We start from the raw sequence: 12850 nt of genomic DNA on the forward strand, positions 1-12850 counted from the left end.
GACTTCTATTCTCTGATCTAACCTCTTGGCTACTCGAGAGGAACGGGTAGATCGAAGCTAAGGCACTCTGAAGTCGAACAAGGGAGAACGCAACGCGACGAGGAAGTGAACGGAGAGACGAACGATCGTTTCTCTGATTTCTTTCGCTCTCAGTTGTCAAAGGAGATGATAATATGTGTGAAGTCCATTGATTGTCGAAGAGAAAAGGAGAGAAACATAAGCGAACGACGTCTGCATAAAACTACACGAACCAACGAGAGGAAATCCAACCACGTCGCGTCCTGATCTACCGTACAACCTACGCTCTATCTAAACTAAGCTTCCCTCAACTCCAAGGAACGAACACTACTCTAGTACGGCCTAGCTGCGTTGCTTCCGTTGTTCAAGGGGTACTCCTCCTTCGATCCAGGCGACGACATGGGCAAGCTTCCGGTTCCGACGGGGTGGATCGCTTTGGGTCCGAGGAACATTCCTGGGTAGTAGAAGACGTAGGCGATGATAGCGAGGAGAAGGGGAAGGGAGTCGAGGCAGTAGAGATAGCCTTCGTGAGTGGCCTGGGTGAGGTGAAAGAGGGAAGAGAAGAAGGGACGAAAGCGTCAGTGTCAACGAACCGAGAGTCGAACGAGAGAGAGAGGAAACAAACGAACGAGGTATCCAGTGTGTCCTTGCGAGAGTTCGACGGATCGGAAGAAGGATCGGATCTGCAAGAAAGAGGGGGAAAGAGTCGGTTCACGCGTCGAGCGAAGAGGGAGGAAACAGACGGAGGACGAACGAGGAATCCAATACAGGTGTACATCAAGGCCCAGAAGAGTCGCTTCCAGTCGGTGTTTCCTCCACCGTTGGCGTACCAGAGCTGAGGCTCGTGCTTTCGGATTTCTGGAAAGGAGAGGGACGCGTCGAAGTCAGCCAAACGCGTTCGCCGCAGAGCGGAACGAAGGGAAAGCAGAACGTACTGTAGGCCCAGTGAAGTGCGACGATGATAAAGGCGACGAAGCTGACGAGCTGAGCGATGATACCGATGAGGGTGATGGTTGTTCCGAGCTGGAAAAGAGGCGGAGACGAAGAGTCAGCTTTGTTTTGATTTGGATCAAGATTCGAGCGTTGATGATCACTGACTGTTGCCATGCCCTCAGTTGCCTGGAGACCTCCTCCGGAGCATTGCAGGAAGAAAGTGACTCCGTCGGAAGTGACGAAGATGCGAGAGATCCATCGACCTCGACTGAAAGAGAGGAAAGGACGAGGGAGAGAAAATGGGTCAGTCTGAGAGACAGGAAACGAGCGAGGGAGGATGTAGAAGCAGCTTACATCAAGAGATAGTGCTCCATATCGAGAGCTCGAACGATTCGACCGAAGAGCATCTGAAAGGAGGAGAGAAGTCAGCGGCGTGTCGAGGGCGACGAGAGCAAGATCAAACGAGCAACTCACGTAGTCCGTGAGAATGAAGAAGACGGGAGAGAGGAGAACGAGAAGAGTAGATGAGATGTAAGGCCCGAGAGTCTGCGAACAGCCCCAGCCGAAAGTTAGTGAGCGTTCGAACGAAACATCGTCGCGTTCAATCGACTCACGTAGGGATCCGACGAAACTGCCACTCGAATTCCCATTCCAGCAGCGTAGGTCAAGCAACCAATGATCTGTGTGGAAACGGAGATGTCAGCTACGAGCTCGAGAGATGCAAGAAAGACGAAGACGAACGAGGTAAAGCATAACGTGATATCTGTACTGGATGTACCTCCACATCAGGACGAGGAAGGTCACTCCGTAGATAGCAGCAGCAGCGGCCGCGATAGACTTGTTGGGGATGTAACCCAGGATGTTCCTATCAAAGAAGAAAAACGACAGTCAGATCAAGGTCGGTTTCTTCGAGGCGCGACGAATCGAAGAAAAAACTGACCTCTTCGGTGTTCCATCCTCGTTCAGGGGAACATCAGATTGAGCGAGAGCGGTAGGGATGGAGGAAACGAAGGTGAGAAGGAGAGGGAAGGCGAGAGAGGTGAGGGAGAGTGACCTTGGGGAGCGCATGTTTGGTTTTTGGCGGAAACGAAGGAGGGGCGAGGGACTCGAGGGCTAAAGCTTGAGAGATTCGGGAGGAAGGGAGAGGAAGTGTGAAGAGGTGATGATGTGGTTGGGGAAGAAGAGAGGAACAGGGTGGAAACCTTCGCTGAAATAGGAAAAGACGGAAGGAGGCAGGACGACGACGGAGGCCTCCTTCGCTTTTCAGCTGGCGGAGGCCTCCTCCCCTCCCTTCCTTTTTGCTGCGTGTAGAAAGGCTGTTAAGCTCGATGAGAAAATCGACCGTGGCCAGGTGGCTGTGTGGGGCTAACTATCGGAGGGACGAAAACAAGCAGCACAGGGAGAATTGGATGAGACGGCGACCGCTTCGAAGAGTGAAGAGGAAGGACAGAACGAGGAGGTGAAGAAGCACCGATCCACTTGAAAACCTGAGGGGATACGAAAGAAAAGCTTCGGGCCTCTGATCGATATCAAGGGAGAGCTTAACCTCCAGAGGAACCTGAGACGGACTCAACTTGGGAGAACTATGTAGAACTATGATCCGAAAGACGAAAAGCGGCTGCCTCCTCCTCGCGTCCGCCGCGACCGATGTCGCCGATGATCCGTCGATTGCTTTCTCTGCTTTCCCTCTGCTCCCGCTTCTCGTGCAAAACCGTCTTCCAATCTAAGATAAAACATCTATGCATCGCAATCTAAACCTTGAGGTACTTGAGATAAACCGGGTTGTTCGTCTCCTCCTTGTAAGGGTAGGCGAGCTCCTCCAGGAAGACGTCAAACGCATCGTAGTCTGACGGGGACACCTGGATTCCGATGAGAACCTTTCCGAGATCTGAGAAAGACGAAAGGGAAGAAGGAGGAAGAGGTCGGCGAGGGAGAAAGAGAAGAGAGGAGGGGAGGGGAGAGAACGAACCTGATCCGTGGTTTCGGTAGTGGAACATCGAGATATTCCAAGGCTTGTCGATCTTGGCGTCGTGCATGCTATGAAGGAACTTGAAGAGAGCGTTGGGTCGCTCGGGGAACTCTGATAACGAGCGAGGAAGGGATGCGGAGAGACAGAGGGAGATCAGCTCGGTTACGCGTCGGGTTTCCTTCTCGAAAACCCAACAAGATGCTGAGAACTCACCGAATCTAAACACCCTCTCGTTCTCGATGACCACCTTCCCTCCGACCATGTACCTGGCATGATCCTTGCTCATCTCGTCGTGACTGAGATCCTCAGCCTCCATCCCGCTCGTCTTGAGAGCGGCGACGATTCCCTCGACGGACGATTTCCGCTCATCTGGTGTAGGACCGGAGGTAGATTTTGAGGAGAGGAGGAAGGAGGTGAAGATAGAAGCGGTGGAGTCGGTGAGGGAGGAGTATCGGTAGGAGAACTCGGTGACGGTTCGAGGGTGGATGTGAGAGTGGAATTCGAGGAAGCTGGGGGAGAGGGAAGAGAGAGAGAAGAGACGCGAGTCAGAACGACAACGAGAGCGGACTGAGAGGAGAAGATAATCGAAAGACTCACGATCCAGGACGTTCGGGGATGGTCACGCTCATGAGGACCTCTCGTCGTTCTCCAAGATCGGCGCGTTCAGCGACGAATTTCAGTCGACCAAAGTTGACGTTGGCTCCCGAGACGACGGCGACGAAGCGTTTCCCTGACCCTTGGAGCTTGTTGTTGATGATGAACGACTTGAGTCCAGCGAGGGCGAGAGCTCCTGAGGGTTCGGGGACCGTTCGAGTCTCTGGAAGAAAGAAAGAAAAGGAAGGGAGAGGAGAGACGCGTCAGTTTCCCGACTCGAGTCTCCCCGTCGAGCTGGGCGAAGGAGAGATAGGAGACTCACCCTCGAAGACGTCCTTCATAGCGGCACAAATCTCGTCGTTCGTACACAGCTCGATCCCATCCACCAGATCTTTAACGACCCTGAAGCACTCCTCTCCGACGACCTTCACGGCCGTTCCATCACTGAACGGTCCAACCTCGTCCAACACCACCCTCTCCCCCTTGGCGATACTCTTCTTCATCGCGTCTCCATCCACCGTCTCGACTCCATACACCTTCGTATTCGGTCCAGCCACCTTCTTGACGTAGGAGCAGAGACCACCGACGAGACCTCCTCCTCCGATGGCTCCGAAGATTCCGTCCAACTTCTCTGGGAAGGGGACCTGTCGAAGGATTTCGAGGCCGATGGTTCCCTGACCTGCGATGATGAGAGGATCGTCGTAGGGTGGGACGTAGATGAGGGAGTGCTGAAGGCAGAGACGAGCGCATTCGGATTTGGCTTGATCGAAGTCGTCTCCGAAGAGAACGACCTTGGCTCCTAGACGTTCGACGTTGAGCCACTTGATGGTAGGAGTCGCGAGAGGCATGACGATGGTGCAAGGGATACCGAGCTGGAATCCAGCGAGAGCGACTCCTTGAGCGTGGTTTCCTGGAGGGAGAGAGAGCAGGGGAGAGACGAGCAGGAGAGGGACGGTCAGCTCTCTCCTCCTTCTCTCCTCTCTTTTTCTTCAATCGCCTCCCTTCTTGATCCATCGAACTCACCAGCTGAGCATGTAACGACTCCCTTCCATCTCTCCTCCTCTCCTAACGAGCTCATAAAGTTGTAGGCTCCTCTGATCTTGAACGAGAAGACTTCCTGGGCGTCCTCCCTCTTCAGCCAAATGTCGACTCCGAGTCTCGTCGAAAGGTTGACGGCCTTGGTGAGAGGAGTCTCCTTCATGTTGAGAGGAGGAGCGTAGGTTTTGGAGAGGAGGATGAGCTTGAGGTAGTCGGGAGTACCATCGGGGAGGAGGTGATGAGGAGCGAGTCGAGTGTAGAGGTGAGTAGGGACGGAGGAGGAGGAAGAAGGGTCTGAGGAGCGGAGAGAGACGAGACGAGTCAGTATACGGAGGGTTGATAGCGAAAAATGATCGTACAAGCTCACCGTATCCATTAGGAGTGTCTAGACGAGCGTCTGAAGGGTTGTTTGGAGGAGCTGGCATTTTGGCTGATGGGAGTTGAAGGAACGAAGAGGAGGAGAGGAATCTCAAAGAGCTCGAGGGCCGAGTCATGGCGCCGACCGTAACCCTTTGACCGCCTTTCTGAAGCAGAATTTTGAACATTTCCTGCAGAGATCCTGTCGTAGTTGATGGTTGAGCTGCAACTGAGGAATGCGGAGAACGGATCTCTAGACTTTAGAAGATGCAGGAGGGGTAAACTTCTGACTCGCTCTTCGCTTTCTCTGTCCGACGCTCTCGTTGAGCTTGCCCCTTCCTTCTCCTTCCAACCCTCAACTTCCCCTCCTTTCAATCTTCAAAACTGTCGAGACCTCTACAGGAATCCAAGCACGCTCAGCTTCTCAGGAGAGCCAGAACCAAAGCCTACGATGTCTTCTTGAGGGTAGCAGGAGCTTCTACTCTCGAAGAGCTCGTCCTCCCCGCTCCCTCCTCCTCCTCGAGCTCGAGCTCAACTTCGTCGACTTCCTCCTCCTCCCCGTCGGCCTGCTGGATTTGGATCGTCAACTTGGGCGAGAACGGAGGATCTTTCCAGGAGAAGAAGGACGAGGTTCAGAGGTTGTTCTTCAAGGAGGGACGAAGTGTCGTCTGGGTACCCTTGATAGGAAAAGTGCGTGAAGCTCGAGCTCAACATTCCTCCTCCTTCCCTCCTCTTCGAAGCTCACAGTCTCCTTTACCTTTTCTATGGCAGCCCTTCTCTCTCCTAAGATGCACCTCTACCTCCCTCGCCAACGAAATCATCACTTCCCACAACCTCACACTAGCTTCCCCTCCGAGCTCAACGAACTCCTCCTCCAAACCACTCTTCCTCGAACTCGCTCGTCCGGAGGTCGCCCTCTCCCACCTCGCCGTCTCCCCAGATCGATACAGCGACGAAGGAGCTGTTGAGTTCGAGCCTGGGAAGAGACGGTGGCCTTGCGGTGTAGAGGTTTGGAACGACTTTGTCTCGGAGGAGGAGGAGCAGATGTTGATCAAGAAGATGAGGGAGCTCGGAGAGTGGGAGGAAGGGTTGGAGAAGAGATTGTCGGTGAGCCCGTTCTCTTCGCAGAGAGTTCTCACGCTGTTAAGCTGACTCTGATGTCTTCGTGCTATTTCACAGATCCACTATGGACGTCACTTCGACTACACAACGAACGCGACCAAGGAAATTGTTCGACCTCTACCCGACTACGTCTCTCGGATCCTCGCTTCTCTGCCATACTCGGATCCAAACCATCCCACCGATCAGATGACGGGTCAACTATATCCTGCTGGTTCTGGAATTCCACCTCATGTGAATCCTCGTCGAGATCGTCCCTCGTCGCTCGTTGCTTTTCTGCGACGCGTCGTGCAGCGTCCTGACCTTCCTTCGCTCTCTTTTCTTCTCTTCTGCTGTGCAGGTCGATACCCAGTACGTCTCTTTATTCACTCGCACAGATCTTGTCGCTGTTGAATTCTCTCGATCTCGGACTCCCTCGCTGACCTCGGTACTTTCTCTTCATTTCTCTCTCGCTCCTCGTCTCCCTCTTTCCTCTCAGCTCTCCTTTCGGACCCGTCATCTGGGGAATCTCACTCGGATCAACAGTAACCATGGATCTCAAACCCTGTGGTCCAGTAGAAGCAGCTCGTATGCGGATACCTAAACGTTCTCTCACCTCTTCGACGACCTCTCCGTCAACACCACCCTTTCCTTCGCCCTCCCCTCCCCCAACGCCGCCTCCACCACCGCCACCTTCCTCCCTCGAGCCAACCCTTCAACTATCTCTCCGTCCCCGCTCCCTCCTCATCATGAAAGGAGCTTCCCGCTACGGGTTCACCCACGGAATCCGACCGCGTCGCGTCGATCCTGTGGGTGAGTTTGGGGAAGAGTTGAGACCGAGAGGAGAGAGGTATAGCTTGACGTTTAGGCAGGTGAGGGATAGGGAGGTGGAAGGTGGCTGTAAGTGCGATGGGGGGTGGGGAGATTGGTGCGATTCGAGGATCTGGGAAGGGGAGGGTGGGGCGGGGAGGGAGGGAGGGTGTTGAACGAGATGATGGTTGTTTTTGGCTTGATGTTTTACGTTGAGAGGTTGAGAGAAGACGAGTGCGATTTTCGAGCGTCGAGAGTTGAAACAAATGACTGTATCAGCAGAAGGACGAGGCGTCTCGTTGCTCAGTTGCGAGCAAGCAAGTTGGTGAGCTCGAGCGTCGCGAGGAGAACAGTCGCTGAGGCCGAGAAATGGAAGCTACTGCTCCAAATAAACTCCGGGAGATTTCTGGAGACTCAGCAGTAGGTATCCCGAGTTCTCTGGTCGAGTTTTGAGAACGCACAAACGAAGTGGAAGCCTTTCAAAGACGTGGTCGGGGAGTGGGGACTTTGCGCTCTGAAAATCGAAGGAAAGTCAACGTCTCCTCCTCCTCCTCCCCTCCCTTCTCCCTTCAACTCTCACTCCCCTTCTTTCTCCCCACCCCCCTTTTGATATCCTCTGCTCGATGGATCAGGCTCAACTCCTGTACGCTGTTACTATCGCCAGCTCCAGTGATCTCTCCCTTCGACAGCAGGCGAACGACTTTCTGAGGGACGTCCTTGCGAACGCAGATCAGCACTGGCCCGTGAGCACCTTTTCCTCCTTCATCTTGAGCTTTAACGAGTTGAAACTTTGTGGAGATGCATCTCCAGAGGACGGCATGTCCCCTGCGACGTTGACGAGAGACGCTGGAAGGTGTTGAAGGCTTTGGGCGAGCTCGAGAAGAAGAAGGAGGAGGCAGAAAGACTGACTGGAACGTTCGATCTTTTGCTATCTCCAGGTCTGTATCTCTGTCTTCCTCACGGGAGCTGGAGCTCCTTCTGCTACTCAGCCAGGGAAGGACGGAAACCTCAGATGCTCACCAGAAGCTAGGGTTTTCGCGTTGCAGGTGGTGGATCAGGTCGTTGGAGACAAGACAAAGTGAGTTTGACCTCTTCTCCTTCCTTCCCTCCTTCTCACTCGTCTTCGAGCGAGTCGAAACCGCCTCTTCGTTTACGAACGGAGAGCGACCGTCTACAGGGCGGCAGGGAGATTCGGTAGCAGCTCTTCTCTTTGTCGAATCGCTCCATCGAGGGAGGCAGAGCTCAAAGACTCGTGGAAGGAGACCTCACCTTCGGTCGACCTGCTTCTCATCCTCTTGTTCTTCTTCAGCTTCACTGATCAGCTTCCTCTTTTTCTCTTCAGGGTTGACTCCTTGTCAGCAGAGTCTCGTGTAGCCATCCAGGCTGCCTTCCTCGACTACGTCCAGACCGAGTTCGTCAACGGAGCTGCCGAGGTGCCAGGTCAGTTTCCCTCCTCTTTCCTTCTTCTCTCCTTCCAAGCTCCCTACTCTCCAGCGATGATGCTGACGACCACTTCTTCCGTACATCATCTTTCTCAGTGCAATCGCTACTTCGAAACAAAGTCGCCCACACTCTCGCTCTCCTCTTCATCTCGCTCTACCCTACCCTCCAGTCCCCTCCGCTCTCCTCCTCGAGTCCGTCCCTCCTTCAGAGTCTCCTGCCACTCCTCAAACCCTCCGTCAACCCTCATACCACCCTCCTCATCCTTCACACTCTCGTCGAGATCAACGAGGAAGTCCACGACACGCTTCTCAAGAGTGCACGACCTTACACCGCTGAACGGTCGGAAAGGGATGGAAAGCTGAGAGATCAGGTCAGGGAGAAGGAAGCTGTCGTAATGCACGAGGCTGTCTCGTCGGTATGGGAGGAAGCTTTGGGAAGGATGGAGGGCGGAGAAGGTCAGGGATGGGCTGAGGTGGTGGAATGGGCAGTGAGAGCCTATGGAGGTTACGTTCGTGAGTTCGAGTCATGCTCTCCTCTCCCCTCCTGCTCCTCCTTCGTTCGAGACGCTCATCTTCACTTCATCGTGCTCTCCCGTGTTCTAGCTTGGATCGATATCACCCTCACCGTCACTCCTCACTCTCTTTACCTCCTCAACCGACTCCTCCAACACTCCCACATCCCCTTCCGTCTCCTCGCTCTCGACGCACTCTCTAAAATCGTCGTCAAAGGAATGAAGGATCCCTCCGAGAAGATTCAACTCCTCGCCATCCTTTCCGTCGTCCCAGTACTTTCGCCGCTAGAGGAGCAGACGCGTCTACTTCGAGCGGAGAGCGGAAGCGACGAGGAGGTCGAGATCTTCAGGGAGAGGATGGCCAAGCTCCTCAACGCGTACGGCATCGAGCTGGGGAAGATCGTGGCTGCCGATGCTCTGGCTGAGGAGAAGACCAAGGTCGAGGCTGAGGCTATGCTCGAGGCTAGTTTACCCCTCTTCCTCAGGTTCTTGGGAGACGAGTTCGACGACACGAGCTCAGCAGTCTTCGGATTTTTGGACGACGTGTTGAAGAGGGTCAGTCTTCTTCCTCCCCCTCTATTTTCGACGTTCGTCGACCTCGATACTCAAAGACGATGTGCTGATATTTTCCTCGTACTCGTTCGCGCTCCAACAGAACAAGAGGGCGAAGAAGACGGACGTTCTCGTTCTCTCGGAAACCAAGCACGCCTTCTTCACTTCGCTACTAGAGGTCGTCATCAAGAAGATGGAGTGGGATCGGGATGCTGAGTGGAGTTTAGGGGAGGAGGATGGAGATGTAGATCCTGATGAGGTTGCGATGTTCCAGACGATGAGGAAGGTTCGTCCTCGTCTCGTTCTTCGAGTTCGACGCGTCTCGAAGCTGACCTTCTTCTGCCTCGTTCTCCCGTGATCTCACAGCAACTCAAGACCGCTATGGAAGCCATCGCCAACGTCGATCCAGATCTCTTCATCGGATCGATCTCGGGTCTCATCATCTCGACGCTCCAGACCTTCCAGGCTCAAGGACCCTCGGGAGTCACCTGGCAGCAGGCGGAGTTGGCGATGTTCTTGTTGTACAGCTGGAGCGAGTTCAGTGCGACTAAGGGTGGGTCCCATCTACTCTACGTGTCTCGCTCGAGGTCGAGTGACTGACCTCGTCTTGCTCGTATTCAGTCTCCGGCCGAGGCGCCTTCTTCCAGATCCCTCCCGAGGTTCGAACCATCCTCGAGAACAGCAAACAGTCTCGGAAGTCCTCCTTCAGCAGCGATCGATCCAACACCTCCATGACAACCGATACTCCGCCGAACGGGGAGGTCAACCCTTCAGCTTCTGCCCTCAAGGCCAGCATCGACTACGCTACTCTCCCTCTCACCCTCCAAGGAGAACTCCTCGTCCGAGCCGTCCAGTCCAACATCACCAGCTACCCTCATCCGGCCGTCTCCCTCCAGTTCTTTGAGTGCGCTTCGAGATACGCCGAGTTCTTCAAGCTCAGGACGGATTGCGTCCAACCGACTTTGGGTTCTCTCCTCGATTCTCGGTGAGTCCCAGCTCTCTTCCACTTCTTTCCTTCACGAACTCGAGACTGACTCAACGCCTATTCTTCCTTCGATCAGTGGTCTGCACAACGAGAAGGCCGCTGTTCGACACCGGGCGTACTACCTCTTCCAACGATTCATCAAGGACATCCGAGCTTCGATCTCGGCCAACTTCGTTCCCTCGATCCTCGAGTCGATGAGTGTATGTTCTCAGCTCGACCTTTGCTTCTCAGTCAGACTTTTGAGCTAACTTTTCTTTTTGATCTTTACTCTTGCAGGATCTCCTCGCCATCAAGCCCGATCTGCCAGAACGAGAGTCAGCAGAGGAAGACCTCCTCGTCAAGGCGACCACCATGCCCAGCTCATTCGACGCTCAGCTCTACCTCTTCGAGACGGTCGGAATCCTCATCTCGGTCATGCGAGACTCTCCAGATCAGCAGCTTTCCTTCCTCCAGGTTCGTTGATGCCCTTCTTGGTTCCTTCCCGTCCCTCGTCGCTGACTCGCAGACTCTTTCTTCTCGCAGGCTGCTTGCAACCCTCTTCTCGCTCAGATCTCTCGAGATATCCAAACTCCCATGTCCGGGCCCGACGATATCCTCCCCATCCTCAACGTCCATCACGCCGTCATGGCTCTCGGAAACATCGCAAAGGGATTCCCAGAACCGTCCGATACCGCCTTGACCCAGGCTCCTCCTGCTTGGATCTCGGTCTTCAAGCAGTCGACAGAAGCGATCTTGGCCGTCCTGGAGAGGATGAACCAGTACAAGGTCATTCGAGACGCTGTGAGTTTGAGCTACGTCTTCCGAATCGTCTTCGAACGAGCATCGTTGCTGACCTTCGTCCCTTCCCTCTTCTCTCCTCTCAGGCTCGATTCGCTTTCGCTCGGATCGTCGCCACCACCAGCACTCGAGTCCTCGAGTACGTCGCTATGTTCGTCAAGGGAATCGTCGCTCACTTCGAGCCTAGCGAGTTGGTCGAGTTCCTTGGATTCCTCGGACTTATTCTTCACAAGCTCAAGGTTCGTCGCGTCTCTACCTCTCGTCAAACTCTCGACGCGTCTTTCGTTCCTGACATCGAATCTCTCTCTTCAACAGGACACCCTCTTCGACGTTCTCGACGGTCTCATCCTTCCCATCATCCAAAAAATCTTCCAGTCTCTCGCCGAGCCAGCAAACGGAACGGACGCGGAACTCGCTCAGGCTTCCCTTCGAGCTGCCTACCTCACCTTCATCGCTTCCATCATGACGGCCAAGCTCGATGCTGTTCTTCTTTCGCCGAGTCAGTCCTTCTTTTTTTCGAAACTCGCCGTCAAGAAGGAAAACGACGTGCTGACGTCCCCTCCTTCTTTTCGTCTCCTTCAGCCAACAAGCCCGAGCTGGAAAACATCCTCAACAACGTTGTTGGATTTGCCACCGAGTGCAAGGATTCGACATGTCAGAAGATCGCTTTCAACATCCTCGCGAAGGCCGTCACCGCTTGGGCTACGAACCCTTCCGCTGTCGCTGTTCCTATGGTCGTTCAAGGCGGTCTTCCTCCTCTCGTCCCCACCTCCCAAGTCATCCCTGGATTCGAAGGATACGTCTACGAGAGGCTTCTTCCCATCTGCATCGAGGTTCCCCTCAACCCCATCTTTAAAATGAAGGACGGACAGTCCCAACTCGTGAGTCGACGCGTCTCCCTCTCTTCTCGTCTTCTTACCCTCTTCCTCCTCCCTCGAAACTCACTCCTTGTCGATGATTTTTTCTCTCAGGTCATGTCGGAAATCACCAACCTCTACCGAGCTACTCTCATCGCCCGAGGAACGGAAGCAACCGACAGGTTGATGAGCGTTTACTTCCCATCGATTGGATGTCCTCCAGAGACTGGAGCCGAGTTCATCAAGCAGCTTGAGACTCAGGACGCCAAGACTTTCAGGAGATGGTTCACTGAGTGGATCAAGTGAGTCTCATGCCTCCCTTTGGGTCTCGAAAGGAATAACGAAACGAAACTGACGCGTCGTCTTCTCCCTCTCCCCTCTTCCCACTCTCGCAGGTCCGCTCGAGACGCCCAAGCAGCTGCCACCAAAGCAGCAGCTCAAGCAGCTCAGGATCAGTAGCTTATCATTTCCTCTTCAACCCTCCCTTGTTTTGATCTCGTCCTCCCTCCCCCGTCCTTTTCATCTCTCTTCGGTGTGCTCGCTTTCGCTTTTTCTCTGCGGCTTCCCCTTCTTTGTCTTTCGTTCTGCTCTTTCATCTCCCTCTCCCTCGCATGCTCTTTTGCTCAGACCTCACTTGCTCTCAGTCCGTTTGCATTTATCACGACCTTTGCTCTCTCTCTTTACACTTTCCATCCAACCTTAAAGCCCTCCCCTTCGTCCTACCTATACCCCCTCCACCCCTCTCCCCGCCAACGACGCTTCATCAGTCCTTTTCTTTGTGCTTGTTACGAGTAGTTCTTACATGCCTTTATTCTCTGTTTTCATGGTTGTGAAGAAGAGGGAAAAGTCGCGTTCCTTCCTTGAAGAAGGGTGCAGGAAGGAGGGACGACATGGCTTGAGGAAGAGTA

General features: G+C 54.1%; 4 protein-coding genes across 4 annotated transcripts; 2 read left to right on the forward strand and 2 right to left on the reverse strand.

The window, feature by feature from the left end:
- Positions 1-172: 172 nt before the first annotated feature.
- On the reverse strand, positions 173-2128 carry BDY24DRAFT_376234 (RTA1 domain-containing protein). The gene is made up of 10 exons (XM_076638647.1): positions 1892-2128; positions 1693-1816; positions 1566-1631; positions 1426-1497; positions 1306-1358; positions 1117-1219; positions 954-1041; positions 773-876; positions 648-701; positions 173-554 (listed from the first exon to the last, which is right to left on the reverse strand). Exons 1-10 carry the CDS (start codon positions 2017-2019, stop codon positions 351-353), a joined length of 996 nt encoding a protein of 331 aa, XP_076500174.1. The 5' UTR covers positions 2020-2128; the 3' UTR covers positions 173-350.
- Positions 2129-2649: 521 nt separating this feature from the next.
- Positions 2650-5213, reverse strand: BDY24DRAFT_376237 (tryptophan synthase beta subunit-like PLP-dependent enzyme). The gene is made up of 7 exons (XM_076638648.1): positions 4920-5213; positions 4538-4846; positions 3837-4424; positions 3518-3737; positions 3134-3429; positions 2921-3031; positions 2650-2839 (listed from the first exon to the last, which is right to left on the reverse strand). The coding sequence occupies exons 1-7, from the start codon at positions 5095-5097 to the stop codon at positions 2703-2705; spliced, it is 1839 nt and encodes a 612-aa protein (XP_076500175.1). The 5' UTR covers positions 5098-5213; the 3' UTR covers positions 2650-2702.
- Positions 5214-5576: 363 nt separating this feature from the next.
- Positions 5577-6955, forward strand: BDY24DRAFT_376240 (uncharacterized protein). Its single transcript, XM_076638649.1, has 3 exons — positions 5577-6016; positions 6089-6379; positions 6507-6955. Exons 1-3 carry the CDS (start codon positions 5954-5956, stop codon positions 6609-6611), a joined length of 459 nt encoding a protein of 152 aa, XP_076500176.1. The 5' UTR covers positions 5577-5953; the 3' UTR covers positions 6612-6955.
- A 22-nt stretch (positions 6956-6977) lies between these two features.
- Positions 6978-12759, forward strand: LOS1 (Ran GTPase-binding protein LOS1). Its single transcript, XM_076638650.1, has 16 exons — positions 6978-7560; positions 7756-7895; positions 8160-8257; positions 8356-8772; positions 8863-9326; positions 9427-9609; positions 9690-9876; positions 9945-10308; positions 10385-10508; positions 10585-10761; positions 10831-11088; positions 11172-11324; positions 11401-11584; positions 11668-11966; positions 12057-12244; positions 12338-12759. The coding sequence occupies exons 1-16, from the start codon at positions 7441-7443 to the stop codon at positions 12399-12401; spliced, it is 3420 nt and encodes a 1139-aa protein (XP_076500177.1). The 5' UTR covers positions 6978-7440; the 3' UTR covers positions 12402-12759.
- Positions 12760-12850: the final 91 nt, after the last annotated feature.

This window comes from Mrakia frigida (assembly GCF_051309035.1).
Source record: "Mrakia frigida strain ATCC 22029 unplaced genomic scaffold BDY24scaffold_3, whole genome shotgun sequence".
NCBI classification, from domain to species: domain Eukaryota; kingdom Fungi; phylum Basidiomycota; class Tremellomycetes; order Cystofilobasidiales; family Mrakiaceae; genus Mrakia; species Mrakia frigida.